This window comes from Candoia aspera, chromosome 2 (genome assembly GCF_035149785.1).
Source record: "Candoia aspera isolate rCanAsp1 chromosome 2, rCanAsp1.hap2, whole genome shotgun sequence".
Classification (NCBI taxonomy): Eukaryota; Metazoa; Chordata; class Lepidosauria; order Squamata; family Boidae; genus Candoia; species Candoia aspera.
Genome location: NC_086154.1, coordinates 259,273,168 through 259,298,362, shown reverse-complemented (window position 1 = coordinate 259,298,362; position 25,195 = coordinate 259,273,168). Strand labels below are relative to the sequence as shown.

At 43.4% G+C, this 25,195-nt stretch overlaps 1 protein-coding gene across 2 annotated transcripts in view; it reads left to right on the top strand.

Annotated features, from left to right (window-relative positions):
- Nucleotides 1-24,752, top strand: part of PIK3C3 (phosphatidylinositol 3-kinase catalytic subunit type 3) — a 93,096-nt gene extending 68,344 nt beyond the window's left edge. Inside the window, exons 24-25 of one of the 2 annotated variants that reach the window (XM_063295875.1) lie at nt 14,750-14,875; nt 24,089-24,752. In XM_063295875.1, the coding sequence (XP_063151945.1) occupies nt 14,750-14,875; nt 24,089-24,103 (141 nt within the window). In that variant the 3' untranslated portion in view covers nt 24,104-24,752. Of the gene's footprint in view, nt 1-14,749; nt 14,876-24,088 lie in introns of those variants that run through there. The other variant, XR_010067371.1, reaches the window with a different exon arrangement.
- The last annotated feature ends 443 nt before the right edge of the window (nt 24,753-25,195 follow it).

The window sequence follows — 25,195 nt, the reverse complement described above, 5'->3', positions numbered from 1 at the left end:
AACTTACGACCACAATTGGGACCAGAACCTCCATTGCTAAGCGATGCAGTTGTGAGTCGTGCCTGATTTTACGACCTTTTTTGCCACAGTTGTTAAGCAAACCTGGCTTCCCCTTTGACTTTGCTTGTTATGACCCCTGGGAAGGTCGTTAATGATGATCACATGACCCCAGGACATCTGAACTGTTGTAAATACATGCCAATTGCCAAACACCCAAATTTTGATCACAGGACTGAGGGGATGCTACAACAGTCGTAAGTGCGAGGATCAGTTGCAAGTCATTTTTTAAGCGCCGTTGTAACTTCAAACAGTCATTAAATGAATAGTCATAAGTCGAGGACTACCTGTATTCTATGTTCTACTGTTGAACAAAAACTTACCCAAATTTGCACCCAAGCTTATTAGAATCCTGGGGTGGAGAAGACTTCCATGGGACATGATGTGCAGGGATAGCTAATATTGTAGGAATCTCTAATATGATTGGGGAGGTGGTTCACGAGAAAATGGGCATCGTGCTTCCCCTTGTAAAGATTCTTTCTTGTATCTGGGTCAGGGCTCATAGAGCGAAGAAAGTCTAAACAATCATTAACATCAACAGTTGTATTTTTTAGCCAACGCTGGGTTTGTCCTGACCCTGCCTCTTTTCTGCTTCAAGGGTGCTCCCTCCACCCCCAGACAAAATTCCATAACCTTTGAAACAATGGTTGCTTTAGTGAATATATAGTTTAGCTTACCCTAGAAAAGCCTGGCTAAGACATTGTAATATTGATAATATCGGTAGTACCTCGGTACAGGGAGTTTTGCCCAGCCTTGATCTTTTTCTTTGTTTCCTGCTTTTCTTTTCTTTTCTCTTCTTCTTCTTTTTTTTTTTTTAATCTAGCTGGGCTGCCTCATAGTTCAGCATGTGTCTTCCATAGCAAGTGTGACCTTTTAATAAGAAAGCATCTGGAAATCAATGAGGCGTGCACCAGACAAAAGAAACTCAGCCGCTGCTCAGAGGTTCATCGCTTTGACTGGTCCAGACGTTCTTCTCTCTGCAGCCAGAGGGCACTGCTGCATCATCTAAAAGGCCTATCAGTGTAGACAATAATACGGCTACTTTGCTTTCTCTTCCAATCCAATAACATCCGTGCCAGTCTGTCTTCTTTTAACTATCAATAGCATCCATCTCCTTAGAGGAAAGGCAGCCGCCCAAGCTCAGCAATCCGAAAGGAGCTCGAGAAATATGACAATGAGTAGCTTTTGTAAAACACTGTGGTAGGCACCAATAATGCATTCCTCTTTTTTACTTAATGTTGTTGTTGTTGTTGAAAGCTGGGGAGGAGAAGGCAAAGAGATTGTTGCAACTTACCTCCTGCCATCCCCTCTCCACCTCCTTCAGCACCTTTGAGGGTGGTTTTTCCAGAGGTGAGAGAAAGGAAACTCAGCCGTACTATGAAGCAGGAAGCAACTGAACGGGAAGGCCCACTTTTAGAGCCTCTTCCAGATTGGGATAGAAGCTATTGAGGGTCTTACCTGGCCAATGGTCTGCCAAATGAGAAGTTCATAATTCTTCTTCCTTCCATCTTCACCTGGTTAACAATTTGGTTTCCATCACCCAGAGGTACAAAGATTGAGGACAAAGGGTCAACCCACTTCAGCGCTAATATAAATCAGTCAACCCAACTGGAATGTGAAAGTGGCTTCTGGACTAATCTTCTGGGTAGTGTTTTTGGCAAGGGATATCTTTATCCTCCCAAACAGATTTCATAATGGATCTTTGTAGAGTTTCCAAGCTAATGAACTTAAATCTGGAAAGAGATTTTCAGATTACGTATGTATATATTTTCAGTGGGACTGGTCTCCTACAACTGCCTATCAGTGTTTATGTTTAAGTGAAGGATAGCTATTGATAACCATATGGTTTTCATATTTATGTGTTTGTTTACTCAGTATATTAGCTGCCCATCTCACTTTTTCCAAGCGACTCTAGGAGATGTACAACAGGGTTAAAAAAACAATAAATACATTAAAAAGTATAAGAAATATATAAAACCCAACTAAGCAGAGAATAAGATATGAAGGGTTGTTAAAAATAATGGAGCCACCGTATTAGATCACCCATCCTTTGGGGTCTCCAGGCTTGCTGACACAACCAGGTCTTGAGGGACCTCCGGAAGCTCAATAGTGACGAGGCCAACCTTACCTCAAGGGGGAGAAGATTCTACAGGGCGGGTGCCTCAGCAGAAAAGTCCCACCACCTAGGGCCTGCCAAATGTAGCTCTCTAGGTGTTGGAACCCATAACATACCCTCTGTGCCAGATCTGGTAGGATGGGCAGATGAAATTAGGGAGAGGCAGTCCCTCAGGTAACCTGCCTTGAAGGGCCTTAAAGATCAACATCAACACCTTGAACTGGACCTGGAAACAGACTGGTAACCAATGCAGCTTGCAAAGCAGAGGTGTAATGTGAATTCTACCAGAAGCACACATAACTGCTTATCCCTAGAACATTTGTTTTAATCCTTTCCCCTCCAAGCTTAGTAACACGTCATCTCCCCCATTTCACTCACGTGTGCAGTTTGTAATACCTTTTTTTAAGAAAAGTCCCTTGAACTTTTAACGTATAGGGCAAGGGTAGAAGTGTTGAAACCCAGAATGAGTAACCTGCAGATGTTTTGGACTTCAGTTGCAAACAGCTTCAACCAGTAGAGCCAATAATAAGGGGTGGTGTGAACTGTAGTCCAAAACATTTGGGGTGTACTAGGTTGCCTACATTGGGGATAGAAAACAAAGTGAGACTATGGGAAGCCAAAAAGTCTAATCCTCATACATGGACACTCTCTGGGTATGATGAGGGAGCAGAGATGGTGGCATGGTGGCGTGGCTGTCTGAAATGCTGCTTTTCCTTGCATTGCAACAAGCAAAGTGGTGAAATTTCTATGAAGTGGTTCGTTCAAGAATCACTGCAAGAATCTGTAATACTGCTAATGTAGCAACAGGTACTGGAGCTTTCGGAGTGATTGACTAACAATTAGCTGTGTGAATGAAATATCTAGGTGGGGAGGCATTTAAAGAAGGTTGTTGGACAAGCTGTGGACTGGATGTGAATACTCTGCTTTTGAGTGTGTGTGTGTGTGTAACTCTGAATCTGCAACATATGGTCATTAAACATTGATGCCAAATTGCCCTGAGGAGCTGAGGCAAGCATTGTTAGCCTTTGCCTGGAAAAAAGAAAGCTAAATTTATTCTGTAGTTTTTTTAATCCATTATTCCTCTGGGGCAGATTATTGCTTTATGGGCAGTCTCATGTCTGAAACCACAAGAGGGGAGAATCATGTCCCTGGTTGGTTAGATGAACTGAGTTGGTTAGATAAACATTAAGTTTTCTGTGTTGCTTGCTTCATGAGATCAAAGATGACCGTATCTGAACTCTTCCTGTTTTGTTTTGTTTTTTTCCCTCATGCTTTTGCTAGACGTAGTTAAAGGAGCTGTGGCTCAGGTGCAGAACACGTGTTGTATGCAGAAAGATTCCACAAATCTCCTGTTAAAATGACAGTCAGGAAGCTTGGAAAACTCATTTCTGAGTCCTTAGGGAATCATTGCCATTTATAGAACTGACCCGTGGGCTACATGAGCAAAACCCCACCCAATTTCTAAAGCGCTGCCTACTGCTGCTTTCCTGAGGGATGCTTCCCAGAACTTTGCTTCAAAAAATGTCACCTCCAACTTCAACCGGGAAGAAATAGAGGATAGGGAAGTGGCGGTCAGAAGCACCAGAGATCTGAGTCCTGGTGCAGAGCCTAAACTAAATCCTGTTCTTTTCGGGTCTTCGTATTCTAAACAAATTCTACTGATGCTCATTGGCCTAATGGAAGGTTGCAAGGATGGGCTCCCTGAGAATAAATGAGCAGCAGTGAGGTTAGGCTTGATTACTGAAATGCAGGTAGTCCTCGACTTACAACCACAATTGAGAACTTATGTCACTAAGCAAGATGGTCATTAAATGAGTAACACCTGATTTTATGAGCCTTTTTGCCATGGTCGTTCAGTGAATCCAGCTTCCCCCATTGATTTTCCTTGGCAGAAGCTGGCTGGGAAGGTCGCAAATGGCAATTGCATGACCCCAGGACACTGCAACCATTATAAATGCACGCCTGTTGCCAAGTGTCTGAATTTTGATCATGTGACTGCAGGGACTCTGTGACGGTCATAAGTGTGAGGACCGGTCATAAGTGTGAGGACTGGTCACATGTCACTTTTTTCATCATCGTAACTTCGAACGGTTGCTAAACGAATGGTCATAAGTCGAGGACTACCTGTATTAAAGCACAGAGAGCAAACCAGATAGCTCATTAGGAACATTCGTAATTGCCCACCTTGTAGTCCTACACCCAGAAACCTCTTCTCTGATTCACCACATTGTTGATTTTTCCCACTATGACTTCCACTGCAACCATACATTTTTCCCCATCATCTCTGGTACTTAAGGATCACACTTGGAACACTCTTTCGTCCAAATGACAGAGAAGTGACGTATGTGCTTTTGAACTTACTCCTTACCCCTCTCCTCCTGAGAGTCTGCAGGAGAGAAGAAGCTTCCAGACCCATGACACTATTGCTTCTCTGTGAGGAGACAAAGGGATCTAGGCTTTGCTGGGGAGAAAGGTCTTGTCGACCCTTCAAGGTAGATCAGATTAGGAATCCAATGGCATGTAGGTCAATACTACTTTTATTGTAAGGTTATAGTAGAAGAATCTAGGGAAGGGCTTGTCTGAGATACTTTCTCAGGTGACATTCCTGCCCTGGGCTCAGGCCTCTTTTATTTGACCATTGTCTTGCTAGCAGCTCTTCCTCCTGTTCCTCAAGGCCATTTCCTCTACCCTTTACGGACTTCCTAATGGACTACACTTCTCATGAGTCCCTGGACCAGGTAGTGGGAACTCTCAGGTTGAAGTGGTCCACATCTCTGGAGTAGAATTGCTAACCTGATAATGTCTGTGTATGAAGACCTCTTACATACTAATTTGATCCAGTATGAATATGTCTTGATAACAGGGCAGATCTCAATCTCTAGTTCCTCCCAAGAATGCAAGAACTGGTTCCATCAATAATGATGAGGAGGTACAAGAATCAAGACAGTGGATGCTATGCTTACCTCGAACAAATCCTTCCCTAAAAGCTGAACAAGATGGGCAATAAATGAATAATCAAAATATCTATTCAGTGAGGCCACTAAAAAGTGTAAGGTACCCACGCATTGTGCAGCTGTGTTGTTTATTCGTTTAGTCGCTTCCAACTCCTTGTGACTTCATGGGCCAGCCCACGCCAGGGCTTCCTGTCGGTCGTCAACACCCCCAGCTCCCCCAGGGACGAGTCTGTCACCTCTAGAATATCATCCATCCATCTTGCCCTTGGTCGGCCCCTCTTCCTTTTGCCTTCCACTCTCCCTACCATCAGCATCTTCTCCAGGGTGTCCTGTCTTCTCATTATGTGGCCAAAGTATTTCAGTTTTGCCCTGAATATCATTCCCGCAAGTGAGCAGTCTGGCTTTATTTCCTGGAGGATGGACTGGTTTGATCTTGCAGTCCAAGGCACTCTCAGAATTTTCCTCCAACACCACAGTTCAAAAGCATCAATCTTCCTTCTCTCAGCCTTCCTTATGGTCCAGCTCTCGCAGCCATATGTTACTACAGGGAACACCATTGCTTTAACTATGCGGACCTTTGTTGTCAGTGTGATGTCACTGCTCTTGACTATTTTATCGAGATTTGTCATTTCTCTTATCCCAAGGATTAAGCATCTTCTGATATCCTGACTGCAGTCAGCATCTGCAGTAATCTTCGCACCTCGAAATACAAAGTCTTTCACTGCTTCTACATTTTCTCCCTCTATTTCCCAGTTATCAAAAAAGCTGGTTGCCATAATCTTGGTTTTTTTGAGGTTTAGCTGCAAGCCAGCTTTTGCACTTTCTTCTTTCACCTTCATCATAAGGCTCCTCAGTTCCTCTTTGCTTTAAGCCATCAAAGTGGTATCATCTGCATATCTGAGATTGTTAATGTTTCTTCCAGCAATTTTAACTCCAGCCTTGGATTCCTCAAGCCCAGCTTGTTGCATGATGTGTTCTGCGTACAAGTTGAATAGGTAGGGTGAGAATATACAGCCCTGCCGTACTCCTTTCCCAATCTTAAACCAGTCCGTTGTTCCGTGGTCTGTTCTTACTGTTGCTACTTGGTCGTTATACAGATTCTTCAGGAGGCAGACAAGATGACTTGGTATCCCCATACCACTAAGAACTTGCCACAATTTGTTATGGTCCACACAGTCAAAGGCTTTAGAATAGTCAATAAAACAGAAATAGATGTTTTTTCTGAAACTCCCTGGCTTTTTCCATTATCCAGCGGATATTGGCAATTTGGTCTCGAGTTCCTCTGCCTTTTCTAAACCCAGCTTGTACATCTGGCAATTCTCACTCCATGAATTGCTGAAGTCTACCTTGCAGGATCTTGAGCATTACCTTACTGGCATGTGAAATGAGTGCCACTGTTTGATAGTTTGAACATTCTTTAGTGTTCCCCTTTTTTTGTTATGGGGATATAAGTTGATTTTTTTCCAATCTGATGGCCATTCTTGTGTTTTCCAAATTTGCTGGCATATAGCATGCATTACCTTGACAGCATCATCTTGCAAGATTCTGAACAGCTCAGCTGGGATGCCGTCGTCTGCTGCTGCCTTGTTATTAGCAATGCTTCTTAAGGTCCACTCAACCTCACTCTTCAGGATGTCTGGCTCTAGCTCACTGACCACACCATCAAAGCTATCCTCGATATTGTTATCCTTCCTATACAGGTCTTCTGTATATTCTTGCCACCTTTTCTTGATCTCTTCTTCTTCTGTTAGGTCCTTGCCATCTTTGTTTTTGAGCATACCCATTTTTGCCTGGAATTTACCTCCAATGTTTCTAATTTTCTGGAAGAGGTCTCTCGTCCTTCCTATTCTATTGTCTTCTTCCACTTCCGTGCATTGCTTGTTTAAAAATAATTCCTTATCTCTTCTGGCTAACCTCTGGAATTTTGCATTTAATTGGGCATATCTCCCCCTATCACTGTTGCCTTTTGCTTTCCTTCTTTCTTGGGCTACTTCTAGTGTCTCAGCAGACAGCCATTTTGCCTTCTTGGTTTTCTCTTTCTTTGGGATGTATTTCGTTGCCGCCTCCTGAACAATGTTGCGAACTTCTGTCCAGAGTTCGTCCGGGACCCTGTCTACTAAGTCCAGTCCCTTAAATCTATTTTTCACCTCCACTGCATATTCCTTAGGAATATTAGTGAGCTCATATCTAGCTGATCTGTGTGTCTTCCCTAATCTCTTTAGTCTGATCCTAAATTGTGCATGAAGAAGTTCGTGATCTGAACTACAGTCAGCTCCAGGTCTTGTTTTTACCGACTGTATAGATGTCCGCCACCTTTGGCTGCAAAGGATGTAGTCAATCTGATTTTGGTGTTGTCCATCTGGTGATGTCCATGTATAAAGCTGTCTCTTAGGTTGTTGGAAGAGAGTGTTTGTTATGCAGAGTGAGTTGTCTTGGCAAAATTATATCAGCCTATGTCCTGCTTCGTTTTGTTCTCCCAGGCCATGCTTACCTGTAATTCCAGGTGTCATTTGACTGCCCACCTTACCATTCCAGTCTCCTGTGATGAAAATAATATCTCTTTTAGGCGTGTTGTCCAGTAGGTGCTGCAGATCCCCATAGAACAGCTCTACTTCAGCTTCTTCAGCATCTGTGGTTGGAGCGTATATTTGGGTCACTGTGATGTTAGATGGCTTGCCCTTAATTCGAATTGAGATCATTCTATCGTTTTTTGGATTGTATCCAAGCACTGCTTTAGCCACTTTACTATTAATTATGAAGGCTACTCCATTTCTTCTCGGTCCTCTTGTCCACAGTAGTAGATCTGGTGGTCATTTGATGTGAAGTGGCCCATTCCAGTCCATTTCAGTTCACTGATGCCCAGAATGTCTATCTTTAATCTTGACATCTCACCAATAACCACATCCAATTTGCCCTGGCTCATAGATCTTACATTCCAGGTTCCAATGCTGTGTTTATCCTTAGAACATCGCATTTGCCGTTCACCACCAGCACCATCAGCCGCTAGCCGTCCTTTCGGCTTTGAGCTAGCTGCGTCATCACGTCTGGGGCTAGTTGAACTCATCCTCTGTTCCTCCCCAGTAGCATTTTGACCATCTTCCGACCTGGGGGTCTCATCTTCCGATGGTATACCGACATATCTCTGGTTGTACTGATCCATTTAGTTTTCACGGCAAGAACACTGGGGTGGGTTGCCATTACCTTCCCCAGGGATCGCATTTAGTCTGACCTCTCTGTCATGACCTTCCCGTCTTGGGTGGCCCTTCATGGTTTAGTTCATGGCGTCATTGAGGTGCTCAAGCTCCAGCACCATGACAAGGTAACGATCCTTTGCTGAAGATTGTGCAGCTAACCTTTATCAAACCTGATTCACTGGTGTTTACTAAGCTGGAATCTTTAATAGTAGGTAAAAAGATTCTGTGCATCAGTAATTCCAGTAGCTCTGGGTTGATGTTCACATATGGACAAGGTGAATGCAGTAGAAAGATAGTCAAAGACTCATTTTGTTTAAATGCACTGAAAATCTTTCTTTGAGAAAGAAGCTGCATTATCTGTGATCTTCTAAGCTGTTGAGCAGAATTTGCAGTTCAGACTGACACTGATGGAAAGCAGCCTGGGGAGCTGTGATGTGTATCAGTTTAAAAAGCTGTCTTCACACTTACTGTATTTTCTAAGCCCATCTAAAGCCTTGGAAAATCACTTTCTTACATTGCATATTATCTTATAGTATGTTGCCCATATTGAATCCTCTGTTGATAGTTTGAACTTACAATTGAATGGAACTGTAGTGATGAATAGCCTCCCCCAAACTGGGGGCTTCTGGAGGTGTGGATTTCAGCCCCCACGATTGTCTACAAGGATATTTGGTGTCTGGGAAATTTTGATAGTTGAAGACCACACATCCAGAAATGGCCCAGTTTGGATAGTCATCCTTCCCCAAACTGCAGCCATCCCAATATGTTGGAATTGCACCTTCCAGCACATATATTGGTTGGGAATTTTGGGAAGACTGATTTGGGGCCTGATTAGGATACTGCTTGAAAGCTCTTTCCCCATCTCCTGGTCCATCTGTATTGGTAGAAAAACCATGTAGAAAAGGTGACGTTCTGCCATTCTACACTAGCTTCACTTCATTGAGGCCAGATAGATTTCCATATGGGAGAGAGTCAATAATTCACAGGAACAGGAGTCATGGCTTGATCCATCCAGCATAAAATATTTAATATTGGCCACCTAAGGTTTTAGTAAGTAGTTTTTGCTGACCATGCTTGCAAATGCCAAAGGGTGAACTTGGCACCTCTTTCAAGTTCTCTACCACCAAGCTTCAATCTTGTATCCTGGTTCTTTTGTCCAAACGTAGCTAGGAAAACATTGTGTCAAAATGCAAAGAGGGAATTAGCAAAGTGTGTTATAGTGTTTTGCAAATGGAGTGAATAGTGAACTGCCATGCAATCCTAAACCTCTATTTCTTCACAGTCCTCAAAGCTTCCAACCCAAATGCCACCAGACATCAGCCGTGTTAACTGTTGAAAATCACTGGTTCAATTTCCCATCATTTTGAGACAGGGAATACTTAAGACTGTGTACGACACCCAACCTTGTTGGACTGGTGGACCCTTTTGGAGTTTCAGAAACTTTCTATGAGCACTCTCATAAAATGCCTGCCATGGTGATCATAGCCAGTCACAAAATTCCTTTTTCCCAGAAGGCAGACGGTAAGGTTGATTCCCACTAGCTTTCTGTTTCCATCAAAGTGAACAGACGACATGTGCTGCTTGAATTGCTGTGGCAATGCGAAGAAATGGAGTAACGAAGCCTGAAGATCTACTGATGAAATCTGCACAATATCAAGGAAAAAAGAGAATTCCACGTAGTTCCCCGTTGTTCAGAAGTGTCTAATTGGTAAGAGGAAGAGTGGAAAACCGATGGTTAGCATGATCAAAAGTACCCAAGAGCTGTAAGAAGAATACCCTACCCTTCTTATGAAAGCTGATCACAGGCATATGCATTCCTTGGTTTTAAGAAAGAGCTGCTGTTCACCTTTGGATCCTGAAAACAGCTCAGTCTCAGGAATGTTTTGATCATAACAACTCTTTGCCTCCACCCCCGCCCCGTTGTTTAGCTCCACCGCGGAAGGAACGTCGACCAGAAAAACCTGCTGCCTTTTTGAAAGTAAATTCGATGCCACTGAAAACATTGAATTATCATTCATTATGTCTTGGACCAATAACTTGTGATCTTCAGTTTTCCTCTGGCCTTCCACTTTAGCGCCAGGACTTACAAACAGTCTAAAATCCATACCTAATTAGATGCTATTGGAAAGGTAATTGTAACGGCCTCTGTAGGAGCAATGCAGAAATTATATCTCAATTTCTTTCTCTTCTTCTAAGATACTGTTTATCAGGGAGGCATTTATAATTTTAACTGCGGTACAAACAAGGTCTAGTTTTAATAGAAAATCCAAAAAAACAAAACCTGCCTATCTGTGAATTGTACAACTGGAGGCAGAAGGATTGTCCCCTTGCAGTCCTATTTTGGATCCTGCTAAAATGCTTGCACAAATGCTCAGCCTCAAGACAAAATTATGTTCATTCCCCTTCCCCCAACTTCTTCAAGATCTTACCTGCCTTGTGGGACATTTTCTAACTGGACTCTGTACTCATTAATCTTCATCCTACAGTGACCCCCAAGGAAACAGTTTGCTACCTTGCACTGATTTCTTCCATTCTGGGCTTAAGTGAATCCCACTTTAATTGCACATTCACTCGAAGGAACAGAGGTTGCCACGAATTTAGCAGTATGAATGCATAATTGGGTCCTATATATATCCATCCAGCCACAGTAAAGAGCACATCTACAGCAGAATTAAATCAACCAGGGCATCCAAAGCCTCCTTAGGGTTAAAGTACAGAGAGTCCTCATTTAGCGACAACAATTGGGACTGGCAACTTGGTAATTAAGCAAAGCAGTCTCTAAGTGAAACTGTGACTGTGCTTATGACCTTCCTTCAGCTTTTCTTTGCTTTACAGACCCGCCAAGGTCATAAATGTGAGGATTGGTTGTAAAGTTACCTGTTCATTGCAAACAGTCGCTAAACAAAACAGTCACTAAGTGAAGACTACCTGTATACTAAAAGATCTTGACCTGCTCTCAAAATAACTCAAGGATAATGTTTTGAGTCTGGCCTGATGCACCAAACATATCATAAAGATCTGTTCTCAGCATTCTAGATGTACTCATAAGCCCCAAAAGATTGCATGTACCTCTTTCAGTTCCCACCTGCAAGAAAAGGAGAAAGAATGTAATCTACCATGTAGACAGATCTATTTCTATTGTATAAAAATTAAGAGGGAATGATTGATTGATTGATTGATTGATTGATTGATTGATCAAATGTATCACCGCCCATCTCCCCCCAGGGAGGGATTCTGGGCGGTTTACAATAAAACACAGTTAAAACAATGCAATATAAAACTATAGAATAAATATAGTACATAATAAAATATAAATATGATGGAAACCAGATGGTTAAAAGTTCTCTATAAACCCGCAAGTAAAACAGGGCCATTCTAGGCAGCTAGCCATCCCCAGGAGTGACTATTCTTCCTCCCGCCCCAGGCATGGTGACAAAACCAGGTCTTTAATTGTTTGCAGAAGCCCAGGAACAAAGGGGCCTGTCTCATCTCTGGGGGGAGAATGTTCCAAAGGGCAGGAGCTACTGCGGAGAAGGCTTCCATGACCCCGTCAGATGGAACTCTTTAACAGAAGGGGTCTGTAGCATGCCCCCTCTGGATGCCCGGGTGGGACAGGTCGATGTAATGGGGATGAGATGGCCCCTCAGGTAGCCTGGCCCCATGCCATGTAGGGCTTTAAAGGTCATAACCAACACCTTGAATTGGACCCAGAACCAGACTGGAACCCAGTGCAGCTCATGCAGCAAAGATGTTACATGTGCCGCACTTGGGGCACCTAAGATTGCCCATGCGGCTGCATTCTGGACCAGCTGAAGCTTCCAGATATTCTTCAAGGGTAGCCCCATGTAGAGCGCATTACAGTAGTCTATATGGGAGATAACCAGAGCATGAGTGATTGTTCGAAGGGCCTCTTGTTCCAGGAAGGGGCGTAACTGGCGCAAAACACAAAGTTGCGCAGAGGCCCTCCTGGCCACGACTGCCACCTGCTCTTCGAGCAGGAGTTGTGAGTCCAGGAGGATCCCCAAGTTAACGCACCGGATCTGTCTGGTGGCAGTGCAACCCCATCCAGAACCAAAGATGGCAAATTCCTAGGAGCTGAGGGGTTGTCAACCCACAGCCATTCTGTCTTAGCAGGGTTCAACCGAAGCCTGTTGTTCCCCATCCAGGCCCCCACAGGCCTCAGGCACCTGGAGAGGGTGGTCACGGCATCACTTACTTCACCTGGGATGGAGATGTATAACTGGGTATCATCAGCATATTGGTGCTACCTCACCCCGTGCTGACGGATGATCTCACCCAGCGGTTTCACGTAGATGTTAAAAAGGAGTGGAGAGAGTACTGAGACCCAGGGCACCCCGCAAGGAAGGGTCTCCGGGTTGGATCTCTCTCTCCCTGTTGGCACCAACTGGGACCGGCCCTGGAGGAAAGAGGTGAACCAGCGCAAGACTACGCCACCCACCCCCAACTCCCTCAGTCGGATGGATGTGTGTGTGTGTGTCAGTGAGCCATTCAGAAAATAAGCCTTCCCAGGTACAGCAGACAGGAAACACGACTAGATGAGCTAATTCTACTTTATTGTAAGGCTGCATTAACAGAATCTTGCAAGGCTGAAAGTACAAATCTCCCGCCGTCTCCTTTACAACCCAAGAACTTAGGGAGGGTGCCTTCTGAGCCGCTTCCTCCACCCACTACGCAGCTGCAGGCTACGTTCTCATCTGACCGTTCCCTCAGCAGAATCCCTTCGCCCTGCTCCCCAAGGTCATTCCCACACACCATCATAATAACCTTTCCTCTTATAACATTGAAAATTGCTCACCCAACCACAGAACCTGTGGGCATAATATAGAAACACCATAAATATGGCACTGAACATTCAGCCCACAATGGAATGCTTATAGTTCCTTGCTGGAGGTGTTCGATGCTTGCAGCTGATCAACGAATCCAAACTTAATGGGCTATGGGAATTGACCACTTTGTCATAATGTCCAAAATGTCTATTCTTTTTCTGTGTCTACCAGAAGATGCCTTGTTTACCCAAAGTTGTCAATTCCCATAGCCCGTAGCCCATCATGTTTGGATTTGTTGATAAGTTGATTTGTTGGTAAGATATCCACTGAGGTAATGAGGGTTTTCTCCTAAATAATTGCAGGTGAAGCAGGGAGAAATTTGTCTTATATTTGCTAGAAGGAGCTGTTGAATGAGCACAAGGGGGAAATGGCTGCAGGTTCATAATTGCAAGGCATGGGGGCTTTTGAAGATTGCTCTGAAGATGAGCTGTGCTTGCCTGGTGAATTTAACCCTTGAGGTGCTTAAGCAAGGCTTATTTATTTATTTAGTTTAGTTTAGTTTAGTTTCTTCCTTTCCCACTTACCTCTTCCCCACCCCTCACTCCCCATCCAGGTTTATTTCTCCCTTATTCTTCCCATTCTTCCTCTTACACCATCTCCTTCCTTCCTTCCTTCCTTCCTTCCTTCCTTCCTTCCTTCCTTCCTTCCTTCCTTCCTTCCTTCCGTTTCTGCTGGAAGAACAGAGGGGAATGTGTGTGGGTTTGTGTGTTTGTACATGTGTGTTTCTGTGGGAGAGAATGCTTTGTGTCTGAAAGAGAATGGTTGATATATGGATATGGGAATAAGCAAGTTGTATGAAGGAGGCATCTTATTTTACAGACAGTTGATTTCAAGTTAAAAAAAAACATTTACTTTTTGTCCTGGTCTTAACCTTTTTTGCAATGCGGTTGCTGGCAGGCATTTACGTATGCATACATAGACGTATACACATATACACATATAGAAATTCTGACTTGCATAGATTTATGGGGGTGGTAGAATTGCAAGGTTGGCTTTCCGCTAGAATTGATGACCCTAAGTTGACACAGTGAGGAAGGTGAGTATATTTTGAGATTTATGTCTGATTTTTTTCGACAAGACAGATGTATTGATTTATTTTCTGCTTACAGGTAGTTCTTGCTTAACAACCACAACTGGGACCAGAATTTTGGTTGCTAAGCAAAGTGGTCATTAAGTGAATCCAACCCGATTTTACAAGCTTTTTTGCGGCAGTCATTCAGCAAATCACCGTGGTCATTAAGAGACCCATGTGGCTGTTAAGTGAATCACGCAGTTCCCCATTGATTTTGCTGGCTGGAAGCTGGCTGGGAAGGTTGAAAATGGTGATCACGTGACTGCAGGACTCTGCGAGAGTCATAACTGCAATCCATTTGCCAAGCACCTGTGTTTTGATCATGTGACCAGGGGGAATGCTGTGCAGTCATAAGTGGAAGGACCGGTCACAAGTTGTTTCCTTCAGCACTGTTGTAAATCTGAGTTGTCACTAAACAAATGGCTGTTAAGCGAGGACTACCTATACTTTGTGGAGATTGTCTTAAATGCAGAGCCACCTTCTGGGTCCTCCATTCTTTTTCTTCTCAGGTTCAAGACAAGTTCCGTCTGGACCTCTCTGACGAGGAGGCAGTACACTATATGCAGAGTTTGATTGATGAAAGTGTCCATGCTCTCTTTGCAGCAATGGTGGAACAGATCCATAAGTTTGCTCAGGTAAGAACTTGATAAAGATTCTCCTAGAGCAGATCAAAAAGCTTTTGGTTCCTCGTTCATTCTCCAGCAGAACTAAGTAAGGATTGCCAGCTGATGAAGGCAGCAGTCCCTCTTTGGGGGAGATGGGCGGTAATTAAATTTGAATAACTAATAAATAAACAAACAAACAAACAGTATTCTGTCATTTTTCTCCTGGGAACAGTGATGGGAAGTCCCCAGATCACGTCTAGCCCCCAGCACCCCATGTGCAGTCCTGGAGCACCCTGAGATAATGCTGCTGAAATTCAGCATCAACTTGGTTAAGGGCACTGGGGCACTTTCCACCCCCCTCAAAATGAAGATTGAGAACAGGAATGGAAGACCTCGGGGAATTTTCCCACTTCTGTTTCTCCTTGCCATGCCCTTGACCCCTGGACACAACGAAGGAAGCAAGAATCTTGTAGACTTCAGTAAAAAGAACTTGAATGCAAAAATTAGGGATAAGGTACAGAATCTGGGAAACTCCAGCAGTAACTTCCAGCTCTCCTTTACGTGTGAGTCCATTAAGGCAGAGCCTTAATGAACTTTTCCTTGCTGGAGTTTTTGCAAGCTGAACTGAGCTGCTCTTTACGGGATCAACTGTGAAAGCACTCCTCTCCCATTTTAATGGATTTTGTTATGGCTTGAATTCCTTCCATTTCTTTTCCAGCCCTCTGACTACTCCTAATTTAACCCCAAATGGGATTTGGAAGTGCTGGGTTCTTTTAGAACAAGGTGATTGATGTCCCACACTTCTATTCCACTGCAATACGGAGACTCTTGGAGGCTTAGATAGATGATAAAAAACTAAGGAAAACATCCACAGATAGTCCTCGCTTAATGACCACCCGTTCAGCAATGGTTCGGACTTACCACAGCACTGAAGAAACTGACTTATGATTGGTGCTCGCACTTATGGCCGTCACAGCATCCCTGCAGTCATGTGATTGCGATTCGGGTGCTTGGCAACCGGTTTGCTTTTACAACCATCACAGTGTTCCGTGATCACGTGATCACCATTTTCAACCTTCCCAGCTGGCTTCCAGGAAGCCAAATCAATGGGAAACTCTGTGATTTGTGTAACAACTACATGGTTAGTTTAACGACTGTGGTGATTCACTTAATGACCACAACAGAAATGGTCGTTAAATTGGGTTGTGTTCACTTAACAACCATATCGCTTAGCAACTGAAATGCCAGCCCCAGTTGTGGTCATTAAACAAGGACTACCTGTACCTGTAGAACAGTCATAGAAACAGTAATACAACACCACCCAAATATAAAACAACAAACCATAAAAATAGGAAGTAAAGGTCTCCATCTTTGAAAGCTGCCACAACATCAACAAGGAAGGAGCTAGCCTGATCTCAACCAGGAGGCTGTTCCACGGTGTCAACATTGTCACAGAAAAGCCGCTCCCTGGAACACCAAAAATGTGGATCAATAACAGTTTTTCTCTGTTTGATCTAATTGATTGGGCTGGTTCTACTTGGAGTAACCAGTTTTAGGGCTCATGGCATTTTAATGACAGGAACAGGAGCAGGAGACCTCTGTGCAGCGAACTATTCCTGTGCCCACCCTAACCTCCAAACCCTGGAACTGTCTCCCAAATGGCCCTCTGTGACCCACCGGAATGTCAGGCTCAACTTAACCACAGATCCACTGATTTCTCAGTATCCATCATGGGGGGCTCGGATTCAGAGTCAGAAGACGAAGAAGGGCAGCCGGCTCCTGAAGTGGCCTTGGAGGACAAGCAGCCAGCTCGGGGGTCACCGGACGAACAGCCGCCTGGGCAGGCAGAGGAAGCGGGGCCGGCCAGCGATCAGCGGGGACAGCTGCTTCTGCTCAGGGAAGATGCGGACTCGGAATTGCCACCCCCTCCCAATGCGAGAGCCCGGAGAGCAGAACGAAGAGCAGAACAGAGGAAGTCAGTGAGGTTACTCGCAAGGGAGCAGCCTCGCCCTCCTCAATGGGCCCCACCAGGGCTGCTCTTATTTAAGGAGAGCTACAAGCCCAAGACAGCTGTTGGAAACAACCGCTCGTAATTCCGACTCTCTGTGCCTTGCCTTTTGACTCTGAGCCCGGACCGGCTGACAGCCTCCCCGATGCTTTGGACTCCTGGACTGCCTGACCATTTTCTTGTGCCTGCTCCCTGGACTTTGAACTCTTTCCGTAGGCAAGTTGCTGGCCTTGCGAGAACTTGGTTGCCTTTACGTGCATGTGTTTGCACATTGCTTTGTTGTTGTTGCTTGTTATGAGGAAAAGTTTGCAACTGCCTCTTGTGTATTTGCGTGTCCCTGACCTGAGACAGGACAGTATCCATTGCTGTATGTCTCTTGATGGCAACTCCCACTAGAGGATGTGATACAAGTTCAAATTGTTGCTTCAAGAAACAGTATAGTTGGGCTGAGCCGATGCTCCTAAGATGCTAAGTCATCACCACTGATTCATTTTTCCACTGTTAGCGCCTCCATTTCCTTCCCCAATCCTCTTCCTTTTGTCCACTATCAACACTACCCAGTGGGGTGTGAAGAGACCCACAGCTTGTTGAATGAAGTAGCCTGGACAGCTCAATCGGGTGGTTTTCAAAACCAAGCCTTCCAATAAGCACTCAAGCGATATTGATTTCTGCAGCTGGCATGCAGTGGACCTAGGCAGTGGGCAAAATATAGCCTAAGAAAACTCCTGGCTGATAACACTGATGCCTACATTTTCTTGGGGACTGCCAGGGAAGGCAGATCTTCTGGCCAGCTTTCTCAGGAGAGGGAAATTTTCAATGTTATGAAGAGTCTCTGAGACTTGGTAGAACAGCAGTTCAAGAAGGTATGTCTTTGCATGGAATTTTGCCTCCAGCAGACCTGGTTTACATTTACATTTAGCAGAGCGCATCCACAAACACCAACTAGCAGTCAGAAGACACGATGAGAACTCCTTAATCTCACAACACATGGACAGACTCAACCACAGTTTCAACTGGGAAACGGCGAGCATCCTAAACCAAGCCAAATCCAAAAACGCCAGAGAATTCCTGGAAGCCTGGCACTCAGACCAAGCAGCCATCAACAGACACATAGAGGGAAACAACATTTACCTACCATTCAAAAGAGACAATAGAAAAGCCAGAAGACCAGTACACTCCCTTGCCAGCAATCAACCCCCAGATATGCAAAAATCAACACTAGGATACCATCGAACAGCACAATACACCCTAATCAAGGAACTATCAACTCAGGCAATCAACCAAGCAGCAAACAACAGCCCAATCAAGGAACTCCCATGGAGAGAATGACACCTCCACCAACACAAGCAGGGCAAGAGAGCAGGGCCCACTCCCTCTTTGCACTGAAGATGTTGCCTAGTCTGGCAATGAAACTCTGCAAGAAAACAACCAGGCTCAGGGAGCACCAAGGACTCCACAGTTTACATCTTCCCTTTCCTCCCCCATCAAGAAAGAAAGAGAAAGCAAGAAAGAAATCATTCCATGCTGTTCCATAAAATAGCTTCAACTGAACGGGATGACTAAGGAAAGTATGAAAGCTACAGACCTGCCCTAGCATTTGTCAGTCAATTGCTATTAAGAGGATCATTGAATCTATGTACAGAGTCATAGCAAGAGCATCTTTTTCCAGCAAGGAGATGGGCCGTGGTTGGCTTGTCTCCTGACCCCCTAGTCTTAAAATAGGAGGATTTAGTGAAGGCGAATGATCCAGATCCTCCATCACTGCATCCTGGGATTAATTCCTCCTCCTCATGAACAGGAAGAAGTCTGGCCCCCAAATTATTTTTAAAAAGCAATAACAAAGCTTGCACTTCCATGCAGGTACTCAATTTCTGCGTAACCATCAAGTTGTTAACTGAAGGCCAGGCCAAACACTGAAAGGGCTTTATCATTTTCCTAAGCGATGGCGATGCTTTCCAGTTAATTAAACTTGGTATCCATCAGTATCAAAATATATTTACTTAAGGTGGCTTGTGATTGGAGTGGGGAAAGAGAAGCATAATCTGTAGGGAGGAAAAAAACGGCAGGACTGTTGGTTACCCTGGTTCAGATGACAGCTTGGTTCTGCCTGTGTCCGCCCAGTCCATGGCTGCCTTTCTTTTAATTAGAATAAGAATCAATCGGTGCTTTAATTTCTACACAAAGTGACTCATGAAGTTGATAGTTTCCATAAGAGCAGATACTTATTAAAAGCTGTTATCTGAACCAGGGTAACCAACAGTCCTGCCGTTTTTTTTTCCTCCCTACAGATTATGAGTCTCTTCCCCCACTCCAATCACAAGCCACCTTAAGTAAATATATTTTGATACTGATGGATATCAAGTTTAATTAACTGGAAAGCATCGCCAGAAGCCACTGACGTATTACAGGTGGTTTTCTAGTGCTTTATTAAGAGCAGTACACCAATTCTCGACAGTTTCCCATTGGGGGAATAGTCTCCAGGATAAGGCAGCTTAAAAAAGAAGGATGCTACAGCCATAGAAAAGAAAAAAAGTGCAGGGATTGACACTTTGGTACAATGCTGGCCTTGGGGTGATCATGCCTGGAATCATTAAAGCTGCTGGGGGCGGGTGGGAGGCATTATGTAGCAGAGAAAAGAACTTGAAGTATGGATCTCTTTTAACACTGTTCAGTAGCTGGGTGGGTGATGCTGATCAACTGGTCAAAAGTTTGCAGGTTGTGCAAACACAGAAACCCAAGTAGAGGTGAAGGTCATCTTTATGTCCCAAGCCCTTGTTCTTTCTTTATTTTTAAATTACTTATCACATTTCTTCACCGCCCATATCATACAAACGACCCAATCTTCTTGCATGGATAACATCAGTGCCTTCTATATGGAGCTCCCTTTGAAGAGTAGTATTGTAATGGCATCTGGGAATGACCTTGGGAGACAAGTGGAAGAGCCACAAACTAGACAATGGTCAGATAAGAAGCAACTGAGTTTTCAGAAGGAATGGGGAGTGGCCAACATCTCAGAAGGGACCCTCCCTAGTTTCATGGACTGTAAAGGTGAGGGGAGGAGAGATGTACTTTGAGACTTGCAAGATTCTGATAATGTAACCTTACAATAAAGATAGAGCTAGTTCTTTTATTGTCTGCTTCTTGTCTGGACTATATCTAAGGGCTGACAGTCATGAAGCTGCAGTTGGAGCAAAATGCATCAGCTCACCTTTGGACAGGTGAGAGCTGTTAGACGTATAGGTGACCAATGTTGTAGCTTCTAGGTTGTCTACCAGTAGGTTTCTGGGCACAATTCCAAGTGCTAGTTTGGACCTCTTCTCAGCCCTTTGAGGTTGTCCAGGTAAGAAAACAGATTCCACACACAAAGACTAGAACTATACTTTACTGACAGAATCTTCCAAATCTGCCTGTTTTTCCTTCTCTTCCTCTCATTATACCCCTGGGAGTCAGGAAGAAGCCAGACCCCTTTTTGTACTACTTTCCCTGTTTCCTGGGCTCAAAGCATGTTTTTGCACATGTTTTTTTTTCTAAATAGTTCCTCCAAAGTCATCTCCATGGCTTCCTACCACTGTAAAGCTCTATATGGCTTGGCATCAAGGGAACTGCAGAATTGTCACTTTCAAATATGGGGGTGCTGAGGATTCCACCCCATGGAAGATTTGGAGGGGTGGGGGAGAAGTCCATGTTTCTCACATTGTGAAACAACCTTCCCCTGGAAATCTATAGGTGGTCCTCTCTCCCAGTGTTTAGGGTAGTCTTGAGAACAGAGCTTGTTTCAACAGCTTCTAATAGTTAAAATGACTGATGGTTGAGGAAACCCAACAGAGCAACAAGCACAGCTTTTATGTTATATCCTTTAGATAAATTTTGTTGGGTGGTTCTGATGTTTGGTTTTATATTGCAAATCACCATGAATATGTGGCACTATTATACCAAATAAATAAACCTGGAAGAGAAGATTAAGCTGGGATGAACCGTCATATTGGCTGCCAGACACAGAAGAAAGAGCCCAGAGCAGCCCCACATAAATAGGGCTTATCTGGAAAGTCCATCTCTTTTGTTTTCCTTTTAATTCTTTCCTTAGGATAAATAGGGTATGATGGGGCATAAACTAGAGGGTAAGTCAAACTATCTGTGGTTGCCCAACCTCCATCAGTGCCCATGAGCCAACCATGCCTGCCCTTATGTAAACATGTTGCATTCTGATTTTTTTTTATCACATACAGGCTGCAATTTTACTAATTAAAGAAAAAAAATATAGATTTGAAGAAATTAGGACAAAATTAGGCAATATGACCTTTTTTCCTCCATTATCCAGCTCTCTTTATCAGTTTGCCACACGTACACAAACTAAAGTCATACCTGACCTAGAGATAATTTCCTATCACTGAGTCTCGGGCCTACTCTAAAGATAAAGCTAATGATCCCTAGCATTTTGGTGCCTGTGTTTGTCCATCATTTCAAAGATATTTCCTAGGACAATTGCTGAACATCTTGCTGAAACAGCCCAACTAGTCTTCTAGACAGTTACTGGATAACAAACTCAGAAAAGGGGTTAATTCAGTAACTATAAGTGAATAACCATTCTTGGGGGTGGCTCGCACCCTAGAGTCCCTCCCACCAGCCTGGATTTTACATCTTTCTTGGATTTTATTTATTTATTATATTTTATGATAATTGTTTTATGTGATTTTAATGTTTGTTTTGTGCGGGATTTTATTGTAAACCACCCAGAGTCCCTCTTTTGGGGGAGATGGGTGGTGGCTAAATTTGAGTAATAATAAATAAATAAACTAGGTTGAGTGTCTTGTCTAAGTGTACCTGTACTATGATTGCAACAGGGTTTTGTAACTCCTTCTTTTGAGGGAATTGCCTCTGCTTCATATACTTGAGCCTGGCTCTGATCACACAAGACTATTCCTCCATTCTTTGGGGAACTTTGCTATTAAATGCTAGACATCTTGGATGTCTATGGACAAATTATGCTCCTGGGCCCATTAAAAATGGAGAAATCTGACTGCAACATTAACTTGTTGCCTGTGTCTGCTACTGTCTTCACTTCAATATCGCTGGTGGTTGTTTTAGAGAAAGAAAATGTCTCAGTCAAATTTGTCTGTGAATGAAACCCAGGCTGGCTTAACCTCCATTTATGAGACAAGGGGCTTATCACTTCCATGGATTGTTGAATTGAGAGATAGTATAAATGAGAAATGGGTTTGAATTGTCAGTTCAGTGTAAGGTGGCATTCTAGGATTGTGACACACTTCAAATTAAAAGTCCTGCCAATCGGTCTGCGAGTTCCTTTGTCGCGTAGAAAAGAAACTGAAGTTATACTGAATAGCTTCTATCCAATGTGCCCTTGAGTTTTGCAGGCTCCCTGGTAAATCTCATGGTTTGTGTGAGAAAAAGTGTCTTCAAGAATATTTTGTCTCTGTTGCCAATTAACAAGTCAGTGCTAGCCAACATTCAATTTTCCCTTCATACAGTATTTATAAAAATCCTGTATTATACAGGTGTGAGCGATCTTTGGCTCTTGAACTCATTTGTTGCTCCTTTGCAACCCTCCAGTTGCATTACCAACTTATGGTGGTGCAGCTGTCCAGAATCTCTGGCCATTATTTATTATACAATGTTTATTTGTATGCTACCCACTTTCTGAGCTCTTTCTGAATGGCTCACCAAACTAAGTTGTCATAACATCAAAATCCTAAAAAAAAATCATTCACCATTCAAACAGAATAAGTTATCAATAAGCATAAATTATCAATAGGCATCATAAATTACCAAGAAACATTTTTATATGGGAAACACAAAAAAATGTAGCATTAGTCTTAAACATGCTTAGCACAGCTTTAAAAAGCAAAGAAAAATTCAATCTTGTGCCTCTTTCCCAAAATTGGGAGGGGAGAGGGGCAGTCCTTTTACTTACCTCCAGAAAGTTAAACATCTGTGCAGTCCTTGGTGCTCTCTGAGCCTTGTTGTTTTCTTGCAGACGTTTCATTGCCAGACTAGGCAACATCTTCAGTGCGAAAAGGGAGAGGGCCTTGCTCTCAGTTTATATACCGTGGCTTGCCCTGCTTGTGTTGGTGGGGGTGTCATTCTCTCCTTGGGAGTTCTTTGGTTGGGCTGTTGTTTGCTGCTTGGCTGATTGCCTGAGTAAATAGCTCCTTGATTAGGGTGTATTGTGCTGTGTGATGGTTCATCTGGTGTTAATCCTAGTATTGCTTTTTGCATAAAATTCAGTTAAACATCTCCCAGGCATCAAAAGGTTGCCCACCCTTCTTCGCTGGTTTATAAAAATCCCTCCAATATAATTTCATGTAAAGCACTTTCAAAATGCCTATTTTAACATTAAGTATCATGCCTCAGTATCCCTTTGAGCACACTTAGACTCCCCCCACCCCCGTTCTTGGTCCTTTGCCAGGTGGATATTAACTTGTCCCTTCCTCTTCTTCCCTAAGTTGTCCGGCTAATAAAGCTTGCCAAATCCGATGCAGGAACAGAAACCAAACGTGGTCTCGTAGGGGCAGAAGGAGCACATGTTGGCGTTCTTCATAATGCCATACCTTCTCATAGAGGACAGGTATAATTTAGAAGCTAAGAGAAATGGTTAGGAAAATCAAGTTCCAATCTCAACTGTGCCATAAATTGAGTACGCCTATTTCCTCATTCTCCCTTCCCCCTCCCCATCTGTAATATGGAAAAACAGGACACTGACTTGCCTTAAAGGGATGTGGTTTTTCTTCAGCATTTGGGTCAAGTTAAACATTTGCTGTTTGCCTGTTTTTTTTAAAACAAATAGCCAGCAGAAAGACCACAGGATGGAGTGAGGCTTTAATTAGAATGGATAGGAGAAACAGATGTTCTCAGTGGGAAGAAATGTTCCATTGGCTCAAATGGGACTTCCTTGGTCTTCAGAAAAACTGGCATAAGAGTGTGAGAATGTTGTTCTTGACCAACTCTTCCATTTAGTTTGGCACTGGGTAAGTACAGAAACTGGCACTAGGCACAAAACTTTTGTATCCTGGAGAGCCCCATGGATGCTGGTGCTGGTGATGATGTGAACTTCTAATTCTGAGGTCCCTGAAGTTTGAAAGTGGTGAGGCAGTTCCTAGTCAGCCCAATGTACTCCCACATAAACCCCACTGATGAAAGTAAAAAATAAATGATGCTTGCAGTGGGGAAATTAAATAAAGACAATGCCTTCCTTAATGTTTTATTTCTCTCTTTCTCAGTACTGGAGAAAATGAGCTCCCATCACTTCTGAAGGCAAGAATTCATGCTCAGCTGCTCTGTTAAACTGCTGAAGATAACATCAAGCAAGGATGTAGCTTTGCTAGCTTGGATAATCAATTGATCAAGAATTGCCATTCACACTAGGTCAAGGGTTTATATCCCTCACTCTCGGTATATCAACCACAGTTTGGAAAACAGAGCAGTGCCCTCCAGAGCCAAAATGATAAGAAGAAAGCAAGTGTTTTCTGGCTTTTAAAGGACCTCTGCGTGCCTATTATTGTGGTTTGTTTGGGAAAAAAACGCGAAATGTACTCTTGCACTTAACTTGGACTATGTGGTTCCTCTAGAAGAACACACCTATAGAAAGGCAAGTGTTGTCGAAGCCTGTGAACTTGGAACTGAAGTTTGGGGTTATTTCTAAAACTTGTCCAAATGGAGTTGGCCCTTCCTTTTAGAGTGGGTTAGATCCTATAGACTCCTTTTAGAGAAAGGGATCCTATTAGCTATCAACAGATCTGGCCTTTAGGGCAAAGCAAAGTGCTGAAAGATATCAACAATGGACTTAAAAGGCCTGACAGGGAGAGAGAATGTTTTCACTTTCCTTATAATTAACAAGGTACGTTGACTGTATATGCCAGGTCTAATAAAATGGTTTCGATGCAATCTTAAGTTCTCTTTATTTACACTTCTTCAATTTTCTTTTTCTGCTCTCTGCACTCTTAAGATATAAACCTTTTTTTAAAAAATTTATTTCTAGCAGTTTCCATTTCAGATTCTTAGGCCAATATTCTGAAACTGGGTTACTTGATGGTGGAGCTTCAGACACCACTTGGCTAGAGTAAATACTTCCTTGCAGAAAAGAATAAAGCCAACTGCAACTGAAGATTAATCTATTTCAGCAGGCAGCAGAGTACCTACACTCTAGTACCTTTTGCAGGTACAAATTATCACAAAGTGAATACTCTCTGCATTTATCTCATAGCTCCTTGTCGATATGCATGGATTCAGTGGCACAAAATAATAATAATAATGGGAAAAAATGTTATTTAATTGGGTTGGTATAATTTTTCAGTTAAAAACCAGGTTCCGTGTGCTGAACATTCTCC